This window comes from Equus caballus, chromosome 10 (assembly GCF_041296265.1).
Source record: "Equus caballus isolate H_3958 breed thoroughbred chromosome 10, TB-T2T, whole genome shotgun sequence".
NCBI lineage: Eukaryota > Metazoa > Chordata > Mammalia > Perissodactyla > Equidae > Equus > Equus caballus.
This window is the reverse complement of record NC_091693.1, coordinates 38,007,192-38,021,397: the sequence shown is the minus strand read 5'-3', so window position 1 is coordinate 38,021,397 and position 14,206 is coordinate 38,007,192. Positions and strand designations below refer to the sequence as shown.

The following is a 14,206-nucleotide window of genomic DNA, read 5'->3' as shown; positions in this document are numbered from 1 at the left end:
GGGGAGGAAGCTCAGGCACAGAGAAGCCAAGGACGTCTAAGTTAGGGAGCTAGTGAGTCAGGGAGCCGGTGCCCTGCGTATCACTGGTACTATTAAAACATTTTGAATAGTTGTGTGACCTATGATTTGTGTTGCTACTACATTTTTCTTTCACAAATAATGAACATATTCAAGTTAGCACCACGCATATTAGCTGTTCCTCATCTGTATTTAGAAGTTCTGAATATTCAAATATATTAAATTCCATTTTCCTCTTTTCCTCGTTCAGTGATATGACTATTGCCTAAAACTACTGGTTTAAGGGTGTTGTCCTGGTGTTTAATCTGCTATATACAATAGTACAATGGCATTTGTTTTTGTCCAGATTCATAATATATTTAATTAAACTTTGCTTATATTCTTGTACTATGGGAAAGATGTGGGGTTTTTTGCTTTTTCTGAAATCATTTTGCCCTTCTCTTGTCTTCGTAAGTTTGCACTTCATCCAGAGACAGTTGCTGATGGCAGCCAATTCATCATCACACAGGTTATACTCATGTTTTGCCATCATCTTGGAGAAACAGTTTCTGCTTCAAAAAATTTTCCAATCTTCTAATAAATATGCTCCCTTTTTACAGCACGTCTTCCAACTATCAATTCATTCTTGTTCAACCTTTACCTACTCTTTCCAAATACTTCTATAAACTAAAAATATCAAACTCATGAAAATGCATCCAAAGACTCTTTCAAAGTTCAGTTCAGTATCAACGTTATAATTTGTGCAGCGCTGAGCACAGCATCTAATGTGATCTAATTGCTTTGCCCAAGAGCACCTTCATTAGCTCCAGTAAGTGTTAGTTCCCTTTCCCTCAGTAAAATGTCTAACATTCCATGTTTCAATTCTTTAAAACTTTTGGTTTATTTTAGTTAAAATCCTTGGAAAAGATACATATTTTGTCAGTGTGGCCTGGCCTACAAATATCCTTGGACCCAAGTAACTCTAAGCCCTGTTCTTAGGGACCTTGCCCACCTCTTCCCTAGTGATGACTTGGAGCAGAGGCACAGGGAAGATTCTGATCTCTGCCCAGGTGACAGTATCATCACAGCGGTCCTCGTGCTTGGTCTAGGTAATCTAGAGGGACATAGGCTGACATGTCTGATGCTGAGGTGTAAAGGAAACCAGAGAAAGGTGGAAGATGTTTAGCCTCCTATAGAGAAGTGCCTGAAGTAGGGAAGATACGAGGAACTGTTTATGAAAGTATCTGTAACTTGGTCTTTGACATACAGAGGGCAGAAATAAGACTAATGTGTGGAAGCTACTGGAAGGTAATTTTCAGGTCAAAGGGAAGATTATTTAAGTAGAGATATTCAAAAATGGAACAAGCTGCTTCCTAGAGGAGGGAGGCAGCCATTTGCAGAATGTTTGCCTTGGGTCTCCTCCGGCAGGGAGATAGTAAAAACTGGGTGCTCGCGTAATTTATTTTCTGAACAGACACATTCAAGAATGAAAGGATAGCAGCCACCAGCCAGAATATCCCCAGCAAGCCAAGCCTCCTGTCGCCTGACTCACCCTCGTTGTCGACCACCAGCTGTGTGGACTTGACATGTGAGGCAGAAGGAAAGGCTGACCCGAGTGGAGAAAGGGAACAGGTCAGGGCTCAGGGGAACACTGGGAAACAGGGCAAATCTGTGACCTTCTCACCTCCTTTCTATTCCCACCCTGACAGGAAAAAGTCCAAAGACCCAGATCAGGCAGGATCTTTGTGAGTGAGCCTGGATATGAGCTGGATATGAGCTGGATATATTAAGATCCAGGAGAATCCAAGTGGGAAAAATTCCAGGATAGGGGCATTGTTCCCAGAGCCAGGGTGGAAGAAATACTATTCCCAAACCAAGTTATTCAGAGAGTTCTACCAGAGCATAACATAAAAACGTAAGAACAAGACCCACCCCAAAGGACAGAGATGGGGGTGACAAAGCGGAGAACAGGACCAGCCATTAGCAGGACCTCCTCACATTGTGGGCAGGCACTGCAGGAAGAACGAGAAGTGCAAGGTGCGTGAGCACGGGTTCCCCAAGTACAGCCAGTGCTCCCCACACCACACGGGCCTGGAATTATCCAATGACATACGTTTTCTTCCATTCTTAGTGACAACTGAAATGTAATTACAAAAACTTTACTACAACATGCCACATTGTAATCTAAGAGTGTTTGAAAGAGTTATTAAGAATTAAAATTCCTAAACTAAAATCCCCATGTTACTAACTGCAGTGGGCACTCCTGGCTGCATGCTCAGCTCCCATCCCCCTCTTGCACTTTGCCTTAGCGCTGAAGGGGCACCTTCTGCTTTGCCATGCAGCCAACCTGACTCAGGGAGAACTGGCCCCGCCTCCACAGTTAGAATGCGCCACTCAGGGTAAGCACAGTCCCCTGCCCCGTGATCGCTCAGCTCAGGTCAACAGCACTGGCACTCCCCTGGCAATTGGTATTGGTCCAGGTACGTGGCATCAGTCAGCCATACTTTAGAGACAGCCTATTTTTCAACATGAACAAGGACAAGCACTTTTCATTCAGTGGGAGCTGGCCTATGGGTAAAGTCACCAAGTGAGGGGGCTGAGCAAAGAGTTCAGGAGAATGGCAGAAACGCAAGAGCCGAGGCTCCCTTTTCACCAGGCTTTCCTCATCTTTAGCCTTCCTTTCTATGTGATAATAACTTCCTTATCGTTTAAGCCAGTTCGAGGTGGGTTCTCTTGACTTTTCAGCTGAAAGTATCCTTACAGAGCCATAAAACAGTGGTTCCCAAACCTGTCTGCACATCGGCATCACCTGGAGACCTTCAAAAGCTGCTGATGCCTGTGTTCCACTCAGAGATTATGATTTATTGGTCTGGTGTGTGGCTAGGTGAGCAAATTAATCTCTCAGCTCCCTTCCTTTCTGGAGATTCCTAAAAATTTATCACTGCCCAAAGCCAACAGAATGCTCTGAGACTCCTCAAAGTGACAGAGAGTATGTGTTCCCATTAGGACTCTGTCCACCCTCCATGATGAAGGAGGGACTTTTATGCTTTGCAGCAAGATTTGAGTTGCTCTGCAGCTCCCCTGCTTGGATTTCTGCTGGATTCCTTTGTCTGTACTGTAATTCAGAAGATATGAGTTTGAGAGCCTTCTTTAGTAAAATGGGAATATAAATCTCTGTAGACCACATGCATATGGTCTCAAGGGACCACAGTGAGTGGTCCTAACTGTTCATCAGTAATTCCTTTCTTAAAAGGTAGAATGGATAAAAGGAAAGAGATGGGGTGGGTGAGGAGAAACAGAGGCCTGATCACACTCTAAGCCTCAGTACCCTACGGCGTGGTAAACTGAGAAAAAGTGTCTGTTTCATCTATGTAATAGAGCTTTTGTGAGAATGGTATGAGATAATATATATGACAAAAAATTCAATCTAAAAAAGTGCTCCATGAATGTAAGTTATTACAATGAGAGGTCTAGAGATTTAAAAATGAAGTCTAGACCTAACGCTAACAGACAGAGCAGTGCCAACACAATGAACTGGCTTGGGGAGCTAAATCCTCTGCCAGTCTTCTCTCCTTGCTCTCCCCTTCATCCTTCCTCTCACCACCCCCCATAAAATATCAAGCTTGCTCTGAAAATGCAACTCTAAGTCATGTCCTTACCCCAACTCACTTTTAACCAGATTGCCACCCTCTGAGCCTCACCCATATGGAAATCCTAGGGCAGCCATTAACTGGCAGGAGGTGGTTTTGCCACATTTTTCCCTAGGTTTTTAGAATCGCTGCACTTCCTCACCAAGAGTACACACCTCTGGAGACCACAACGCTGTATCTTTCCACACTCGAACTATAATGTCTGTCAGAAGAGGCATCTCTGAGAGGTTTGAGTACTAAGTAAGGAGTGACTTTTAGAGAGATGTGTGGGGATTGGTTTCAATATTTGGCAGTTTGTAAAGGCAAGATGACTTGAGACGTTGGCTTTTTTTAAAAAATACACTTGATCAGCTCATTATACAATTCCCTTATTTCTGAAAATGCCTTGTCATTGGAAAATTAAATCTGGCAGTTGCACCAAAGTGGAACTTTCATAAACTAGAAGGTGACAATTTTTAGTTTATTCCATTCATTTGTCATATGTGTCACATACGTCACATAAATATATATATTTACCAGGAAATTAATCTTTCTTTTACAGATCTCTCCACTAAAATTTACTATTCTGAAACTAAAGACATAGACAATGCCCCAAGAGTTGAAACAACTGAGAGTACTGCAAAAATGTACAAAGTGTCAAGCATGAGACAAATATTCGATCTGGCAAAGCACCGAACAAAAAGATCCGCATTTTTCCCGGCTGGGGTTAAAGTCTGTCCGCAGGAATCCATGAAACAGATTTTAGCCAGTCTTCAAGCTTATTATAGATTGAGAGGTAAGGAAAGAGGTGACACCTGGTTAGCCTTCAGTTCTTCTCATCCCTTCTCTTTCACCCATCCATAGGTTGTCTTCAGCCCAAAACTTCCAGAGTCTCTCATTTAGTCACAAGACTGATAAAATCATTCATTAAAAATTATTTCAAATAATGTCCTAACAACAATTAGGACATTTAATAAGTCACCAGAAAGGCTTGGCATCTGGGTTTTACCTCTTTGTTTTATTTTTGCCAAAGCCCGATGTTGAATTTTAATGTTGTTGTTAGGAAGTAAGAATCACAGGATGATTGCAACGTCAGGAATCTGAGTAAGTTGATTTATGACTTAAGATTCCATTTTTCAAAAGCAACATTACAATCCAGATCCTCTCTCCCTTCTTGATAAGTTTAAGTTGTTTATTGCTGATCCAGCAGAAACTTCTGAAGCTTGGAAATTTGGAGGGACATCCGAGCGCAGGGGAGTCACAAACGAACAGTGTTTACCGAGACGTAATGCAGGGGTGTTAATGGGATGTACAGCACAATATCTGTGATCCCAGCAGAGCTACAGTGCAATTTTTACCCAAGGCAGCATCACAGGATTTCTGGAATCATTATGGAGTTCAATCACCCCACAGCCATCAGTGGCTGTCCTCATCATTCACTTAGCACAGATGAAAAAATTCCTATGGCTGCTTCTTCAAACAAAAAGAGAGAATCTTTTGTAGCTGCTATTAAATTCTCCAGGTAGGTCCAAATAATGCACAGTATCTTGCCTAGCTGAAGCCTAAACTCGATTTGTCCTACACGTGAGAGTTGAGGAGGTTTACCGATTTCCACCTTCATCGCATTAGATGTTTGCTCTCGTTTCGAAAAGCACAACCACCCTCCTCTATTTCAAGCCCACTGACTAAAGCAAGCTGGTTCAGTTCTCACCTGTGATGCGTGGTACATTTTGACAACTGAGAACCCATTTCATGATACTAACACCTTACAGAGTTCTTCAGTATTTCCATCTTAAGATGTACAAGAGTTGAATTAATCTGGGGAGGTCTTACCAGGCTTTGGAGGCATAATTAACTAAGTCTCAAAAATATCAAGCCTTATGTTCCTCATATGTCTCATTTTACATAGAAGTGAAGAGATATTGCTTTCTGGCAGAAGCCACACCCACAGAGAAGTGACAAGTACTGGATCACTGTGAGAAGGAGGACTCTAATTATAGAAAATCAAGTGACTACATTAACATTCTGAGGTCCTAGCACAGCACCCCTGCATAGCAGGTTCTCGGTAATGGCTTGTTGATGGATACAGGACGCAAAGAGGCCATTGAGAATGCAAGAGAAAGACAGTAACGTGTAAATTATTCATTTTGAATGTGCCTACACTTTGATCAGATAATGACGCGGGTGTATTCCATGTTATTTGTTCACAGATGGAAGGATAAATATATAATGTATCCATCACATTGAATATGAACACAACTATTATTAACTATTTTCATGTAACTTCTAATTCTTTATGATGTCCACAAATAGGATTCATCGCAGATATTTGTAGAATAGACTATTCATTCCTGCAACCAAATTTTTACCTCTGAATTTTATTCTTGGCTCTTTATTCTTGATTAGGTTTGCCTCTTTCATTCTTGCTTCCCTGGATGAAACAAACCTCTGTTTTTCTCCCCACAGCAATGACAGTTCGTTATATTTATGACTGCCCCTGGCTGATATGAAATTTTACTATTGATCAGCATAGATTTCTTAAGTCTAACAAATTGGTTCACAAAGAAACAAGAAATAAGCCTCAGCTACAAAGCGGTGCTCCTTTGACAGAGTAACCCACTTGTTCTGTTTGCTGCTTTTACAAAATTATCTGTTGACATCTTTTAAAGTTAGGAGTGAAAGCTTCCAAATTCTTCAAAGCAAAGGAAATATTGAGCTATTTCTTTTCCCAGGGCTTAAAGCCACACAAGTGAAAATGTTTTGAGCTTCGTGGTAGAATCACAAGTATACTCATCCCAAAGTACAGATGCAAGAGAGGCAAATTTGCTTCTGGTTGTCTCCCCGGTGGGACCCTGCGCTCCTTCCCAGGCAAACGCCTCCCTTCAAACCCTCCAGCCCTCCCCACCTCTCTCTGTCTCTCTCTTTCTCCCTCCCCTCCTCTATCTCTCTTTCTCTCTCTCCCTCCCTTCCTCTGTCTCTCTCCTCTCTCTCTTGCCCCGAATCCCAATACCAAAAGCTAGATCTTTCTTTACGTTAATGTGTGACTTAGAGAAAGTTAAAGATGGAGTGAATCCTAGCTCTTGCTACTCCGAGTGTTGTCCACAGACCAGCAGCATCACCATCACCTGGGGACTTGTTAGAAATGCAGATGCTCAGATCCCACACCAGACCTACTTTCAGAATCTACATTTTAATAAGATCCCCAGGTAATCTTTTTGTATCTTAAAGTGCTAGAAGCACTGGTCTAGAGAACATCTAGCAACAACCTCATTGTACAGTTAGGAAAAGTGAGTTGACATGCTCAGTCAGGGCCACCATTGGTGGCAGAGCAGGGTTAGAACACGGCATCCTGACTCCCACTCCCGTGTGTTATCTGTCCACCTAACGTGTGCCCAACCCCATGGAGGGCATCTTCATGTACCATTGGTCTAACCTAATCCTTCCAAATGTGAATAATGCTTCTGGGCCTTGCCTGGCCTCCAGGACGTGTTTTCCCTGGGGTTCTTCCTACACTGTCACACAGCCTAGGGTATGACATTCAGCAGAAAGGCTGAGGCTCTGTGGTCAGATTTCAGGCATTGGCCAGCAAGTGCAGGAAGACTGGGAAGGCAAGGCTCTGGATTTCTCTAGAATCCCTGTGTCAGTTCCTCCCGGTAGATTCAGAGAAGGGTGGCGCAGAACAGGTAAATCAAGGGGTTAGAAAAATCCAACTTTCAGAAGTTTTCAGACACCTCCAGCCCCGAGATCCTTTGATGCCTCAATTTTCAAGGGTTCTTTTGAAGCTCCCAGGTAAGGATAGGGGACTGTCCCCGAGGTCGTGGGCCCGTGCTCCTGTTCTCCCAATCACAGAAGGATCCTGTGCCTCCTGTTTGTGGTTAGCTTCCAGAGGCCAGAAAAAATGACATCAGAGGAGCCACCAAAAAACCTGCCCCTCAAAAAGAGTCCAAACAGAATCTACTGGTCCCTGTTTCATTCTTAACATGTTGATCCTTACAAACTACAATGCCCCAGGGAGATCATACTTCAAGCAGCTTCAGCCATTTGTGCTTCAGGAAGAAAGTTCTCTCAGAGCCTTTGTAAAGAGAAGGTTTTAATGGGGATGGGGTGTTCTGTGTCCCTGAGTTGGGAGAAAGGGCCACCAGGAAAGGAGCAGAGCTAGGAAGAGGCAGGCACCAAAAACAAGCCGTCAGATGGATTGAGATAAAAGGACGACTTAATCTGAGACCAAAAGCAACACACTCCAGGGCGTGTCTAAGTGTTAAACAGAAGGATTATCACATTTTGTTCTCCCCGATGCTTCACACATGGATATTGTCAGTGAAAGTCGCCAACACTAACCCCTCAAAGGCAACGCTAGTTGATCTTATGTGTTGTTATGTCTCTGGCACCTAATGGTTTTGAACTAAACTAGCAGGTCCACTGGGGAAAGATAGAAGCACAAAATAGCATCCCCACAGCAGGTGTGGAATATGTAGCCAAGAAGGACAGCAAGGGCAGCCTGTGTGCTCAGACTGGCCACACAACTCTTAAGATTTGGACAAATCTAAACACCAGAGTGTTGTTTCCTTCTCACCTGCCGTGCAGACTCTTGACTAGAGACGAAGAGCGGAAGACTGCCTGTGATGATGGGTTCGAGGAAGGAAGTAAACCTCTCTGCTCCTTGCCTGCCAGGGGAGAGGGCGTGTTCACAGAAGGGGGTTCTCCAGGGAGAGGCTGCTCCTTCGCTCTCCAAGTGGGCTGGCCCCTGTGTTTCCCCAAATGAGGGAAACTCCATGGCAGATTTGAGGTGTGGGGACTGCACCCACTGCTGGCTATGTGGGTTCTGGTCAGGTGGCTGCTGGTAAATGACCTGAGCTTCTGTTGGTCTGGAATCTTCTTTGCCTCTTAAAATAGAAAGCTAAGAAGACTCCAGACAGAATCAGTGGGGAGCTAGGGAGGATAAAGCACAGGAGCAAGAGTCTCCAAGCTGGTCTCCTCTCCCCTTGTTCCTCACCCCACCCCCACCTCTCTCAGCACGGCCATCAGAGTTTCTAGAAAGTTCAGTGATGTCAGCTTCTGCCCCAGAGCCTCCAATTGCTCTCCATTCCTCTAGAGGTAAAACCAACATATTATAATTGCTTATAACAAAAGTCAGCTCATCTTTTTTCCTCACTTTACCCCCTAAAATAATTGTTAAACTATGTACCCCCTTGTATACTTTTCATTTGGCATCTGAAGTTTTTCATCATAAATTTAATTAATTCGATAGGATGTAACTTTTGGTGAGTTGTATATATTGATATTGAAAATAAAATAAGAATTAGAGCCTTCATATGTATCCAGTGGAATCTACCACAGCCCCTCAGTACTTACATCAAACACTCTCAACAAACATGTGAAGGAACTCTCCTTAACGGGAGGAAACGTCGCTCGGCTTTCTCTCCACACGCCCACGTTTCCATTCCACCTCCCACTTCAGAGTCTTAATGTAATTTATTTTATGCTTCAAAGTCTGTTATCGATTACTTTAAAATACTTCTCAGTAACAAAAATATGTATATAAATTGAAATTATATTTTTATTTATTTCCTGTTACTGTAGGTTTTATGTGTACAAAGAAATTTCTTCCAGATTCACTTGCATTTATAGTTATTTTTAATATGTAATTGATTAAAACAAACAGATATTATAAATTTGACAAAAATTTTAAGTAAGTTTTTATTGACAGATGGATACATGATCAGATACAGGTTTTGTGGGCGCTAATGGTTATAAATCTAAAATTGGGAGCAAGGCTTGGAAGGGGCCAGTTTAAAGGAAGGGCCTGTGGCTTAAGCTTCATCCACTTCTGCCTCTGGACAGGTGGGGTGCTTTGATTTTGCTCCTCTATTCATTTATGTGCCTTTACTTATTATTTAAATTGTGTATTGCTAAAAGGAGACAGAATTTAGCATCAATTTTATCCCTATTCTTTTACTTAGTGTCACTCAAATGCTGAGAAGATTTGTTACACAGCCAGTAGATGGGAACAGATGGAGTTTTGTTATAGCAATATCCTACTTTTTAAGTTCCTTTGGCATTATGTGCCAACAATCCCATCATGACCTGTCATCATTATTTTTAATGATCTATCAGCTGTCGACTCCATTAAGACTCCTAATTTGTTGAAAGCAAAGAATCGGAAGCCATCCTAGTTGCAAAAATGTGTGCTGCCCTCGACTAAGTTCACTCCCTTTCTTAACCTCAACACTATTGTTTCCAATGGTCCCTTTCTGTGGCGACCTCGCGGCACTGTGCGCCGTAAGATAGGGGTGGATGAAGGGGGAAGGGGGGTGACCAAAGGGAACATGAAGAAGGAAAGGTGTGTCCTTGGGCAGCCTGACTTTAAGAAAGAGTGATAGGAAAGCTGAGACCTAGAAATTGACTCTCTTTCAACCTGTCTGCATGCCTGTTTATCCCTTGGAAAGTCGCACAGCGAGGGGCCTGTGCCGAGTGCGAAGACTACTAGGCACCAGGCCCCACACAACCTGTGTCCCCCTCACCACATCTTTCTGGCTTCAACTTCCTACTCTCAACCTTGCTCTGGCCACCTGACCTCCTTGCTGTTCCTTCAATTTCTCTGGCATTCTCCAAGCTTGGGGGCTTTTCCCAAACAGCTCAAAAGTCACATTTATAATGAGTCCTTCCTCCACCACCCTGTTTTAAATTGTAGTCTTACATACACACACTCATATTCCCTAACTTCCTTCTTTTATTTTTCTCCATAGCACAGATAGGTTCTCAATAAATATTTGTTAAATAAATTAATTTCTGTGGGCTATAAACTAGTGTGTTGACTTAAGCCATGAAAGAGCTTTCCATGTTATAATATTCTGCTTTGGGTGCGGAAAGCGAATCTTCTTAAGATCTTCTTTTCAACCCCTAATGACGCTGCATGGCAGTGTGTCAGGAGGCAGTATGGGAAGCGTATCGGATCTTTCTGGACCGCATCCCGGACACAGGGGAATACCAAGACTGGGTCAGCATCTGCCAGCAGGAGACCTTCTGCCTCTTTGACATTGGGAAAAATTTCAGCAACTCCCAGGAGCACCTGGATCTCCTTCAGCAGGTGAGCCCAGACACTGGAGGACAGGCACCCTGCGCGAAGAGCTCCTGCCTCCAGCCCCTGTCCCTTGTGATCTGGTTTCCACAACATAAGGGTTAGTTGAAGAAATGTTGGAGACATCTGATAAAGCCAGAAGGGATTTTATTCTTGCAAAATAACCTTGTACAGGCAATGAAGTGAAGTTAAAGGGAAAAGGGAATGAAAATAGACTGTAGCTCTTCAGTTGGCATTATCTCCTGGTAAACTACTTTTTATCTTTCTGCAGAGAATAAAACAGAGAAATTTCCCTGAGAGGTAAGTACCCAAAATAGAGAGCTGCATGCTCTTGACTTTTGAAAGATCATATAATGGAGTAAAAACTGAGCTATTGGGTCTTTATGATATTATGTTATTCACTGTGATCTGTGCGGGTTATTCTGACTGAAAATTTATGCATATATTGTGCTGAAGATAAATGAGTATATAAGGCAATATATATAAGGGGAATAGATAGACCTTATGGACTAAGATTGACATTTGCACTATATTTGCAGATAAAATGAATTCATTATGATGTGATAAGTATCTAATGTATGTTTTCACTCATAAGATATAGAACAATTGAAATAGTTTGATTATTAGAATTTAAGATAAACTGTTAATTACATCTGAAAAATATTTAATACAATTGGGAAGCAACCTGAACTCTCATTTGGTATTCTGTAAAGTGTTAGTATTTCTCAGACTAAATTACTGAAGCTCTGAGCTATACCCTCAACAAGAACTGAATATCAAATAAGGAAATCAAAATGCAAAAAAAAAAAAAAAAAAAAAAACGAAAGGAAAACTACATTAGAGAAAGTGATTAAAGAGGAGAGATGTTGTCGCCAAATTCTAAACTCACAAATTCCATACATTTTATAACATTTAGGAATCTAAATCTGAAGATAATAACACAACAAAGAGAGACATAAATTTGCCTGTATGAATTACTGACAGTTCTTCATGCTGCCGTTCACGTTTGTTCCTTCATTTCTATTCCTTTGCCAACAACCTGGTCCTGGGCCTTATTAATTTACACAATGAAAAATGTTAAACCTGGTCTCCTCAACAGATTTCCCTGCCTTTAACCTCTTCCCTCCTGAACTTGCATAGCTGCTGCTGCATCAGCAAGTCTGAAATACTCCTTTTCTTACACCAAGCCCTGTTCAGTGGCTTTCAAAAGATTCCCACCTCTTCCTCTTGCCCTTCTGAAGACCTCTCCCGCCCTCCCCACCTGCTCTGTGTGCAGAAGGCTGAGCGGGAAGGACTGAATCACTGGCATCTCTTTCCCTCTGACTTCTGGGTAGGGCCAGCCAATGGGGAGCAGGGGATCAGACGAGGGAGGAGAATGAGGTAAGGGAATTTATCACCTCCCCTTACCCCTAAACTGCGAAGTCTTTGAGGACTGTTGACATCCTTCCACTTCCCCGAAGCTCCTGTCAGGCAGCCCTGTCCACAGAGCCTTCTCTGTCTGTGTTGGTGGTGGCTGCACAATCCTCTCGCCCCTCCTGCACTAGGCGTGGCTTTAGCACCCCACTGTTGCCAGCCCTGGGGTACTGCACTCACCATGTGATTGCTCTCATACTCTTCCACAACTTAGTAAGTAATCCCTTCATTAAACTTTGTTCAAATTACCCCACTATGAGTGAACCATCTGTTTCCTGCCAGGACCTTTACTGAGGCAGAGGCCAAACTAATTGATCAAGGCCTTTCACCGTCTGACCTTTCTAACTCTGCCTCCCACTACTCATGATCCCAGTGCTGCCACCTTGCCACTTCCTCACTGCCACAGACCGCCCCTACTCACCCTGCTCTGACCCCCGGCCTCTCCCACTTGCCTGCAAGAACCTGCCCTCTCCACCCCACTTATCCACACCCTCCTCTCCTTTCAAGCTCCAAGTAGAGTGCCCCTCCCATGATGTCCGAACAGATTCTGTGAGCCTGCAGCCATCCCTCCTACTTTGTACTCTATTTGGCACTTACATTTTCATTTGACACTTGCTTGCTTTACCCTATTTCCCTGTGAGAATGTAAACTCGTCAAGGGCAGGAACCGTTTTCTATTTCTCCGTAGAATTGAGCAAAGTCCTCATATATTTTGTTAATTGATATGTCTATGGAGCCACTCTTTGGCAAATTTTAAAAAGTTATCACCAGAAGGAATAACGTGACTCAGGAACATCCTAGTACTAGGGTGTTAACTTGGTTCACAGGACACAGACATACTCACTCTTCTGATTTAAATATGGGATGATACTCTTCTATTTTCACAAAAAGAAAAAGGAAGAAAAGCAGAGGCCATCCATAAGAAAAAATTCAACAGAATGTGCCAAGACCATAGAGAAACATTAGAAATTACAGGAAACAATTACCCAAGACAGAAAGAGAAAGAAGTGGAATCATCCCATCCACTCCCGCACCCGCCAGCATCGCTGGAGAGAATGAAGTAGTGAGAGACAGACATTCGACATTAGCTATCACCAAGTTGTTAAAAAAAAAAAAAAAAAACCTTCTCTTTTACTTCAAACCTTTCCAAGAAGACAAAACAGAAAAATTTCTCACCTGGCTAGTCCATAAATCTGCCAGTTTCAAATGACTTTAAAATAAAAGCCAGTGGAAGAACCCAGTGGCCTAGCATCCCAAATTACAGCCCCTCGGTAACAGTCTAGATTGCCGGTGCGGAGGATCTCACCTAATGGCAAAGGGCAAGGAAATAGCATCTGCCACAGGGTCCTGCACAAAGTGGGCCGTTGGCTTGTAATTGATGCAGTTGCCAGCATTTGCACCACTACTCTTCTTGGTTATTTTTTTTTTACAGCAAAGTAAAACAAGGATACCAAATTTATAATAGGAGGAAAGAGACTTTACTATAACCAAAGACCCGTAAAGTGAAAAAAAAAGGAAGAAAATTGTCTAAATTACAAATGCTCTAATGTTTGATATAATGAGGGTTTACTAAATATAATTTCCATAAAAACTTTTCATTAAGCACTGTTGACACAAGTAACCAATAATCAACCTATAGATTAAAAATGAGGTGAGTTTATTTATGAGCCAGTCTGAGGACTACAGCCAAGAAGCGCAATCTTCACCAGGGAGGAGAGCGCTCAGGAGAAGCATGTTTCAGTACAGTTGGTACTTTTCAGAACAAAGAACATACATTAAACACACCCAGGATACATATTCATCAAAGAGTCAAAGACATACTCAGTTGCAAATTAGTAGGTCAACATGACCCTGATGACAAGGGAAGGGAACTTATCTCCAGGAGCACTGGTACTGACCTGGTGTTGTAGGAGGGGAATATGCTTTCTTATCTTCAAAGAGTGAAAGCACTTTTACTTTGAGATAAAGTTTGATGCATTCTTTACACTAATGGTTAGAGCAGACGGACAACGTGCGTTTGATAGGGCATAAGTTAGACTTTAGTTCAGGCCAGAATAGCTACCCCAAATACCTTCACATGTGAAAATATC

The 14,206-nt window shown here is 42.6% G+C and overlaps 1 protein-coding gene across 1 annotated transcript in view; it reads left to right on the top strand.

The window, feature by feature from the left end:
* The window catches only part of IMPG1 (interphotoreceptor matrix proteoglycan 1), a 120,822-nt gene that overhangs the window by 25,890 nt on the left and 80,726 nt on the right, over positions 1-14,206 (top strand). Inside the window, exons 2-4 of the mRNA XM_070225165.1 lie at positions 4,189-4,422; positions 10,547-10,713; positions 10,976-11,004. Of these exons, the coding sequence (XP_070081266.1) occupies positions 4,189-4,422; positions 10,547-10,713; positions 10,976-11,004 (430 nt within the window). The remainder of the gene's footprint in view (positions 1-4,188; positions 4,423-10,546; positions 10,714-10,975; positions 11,005-14,206) is intronic.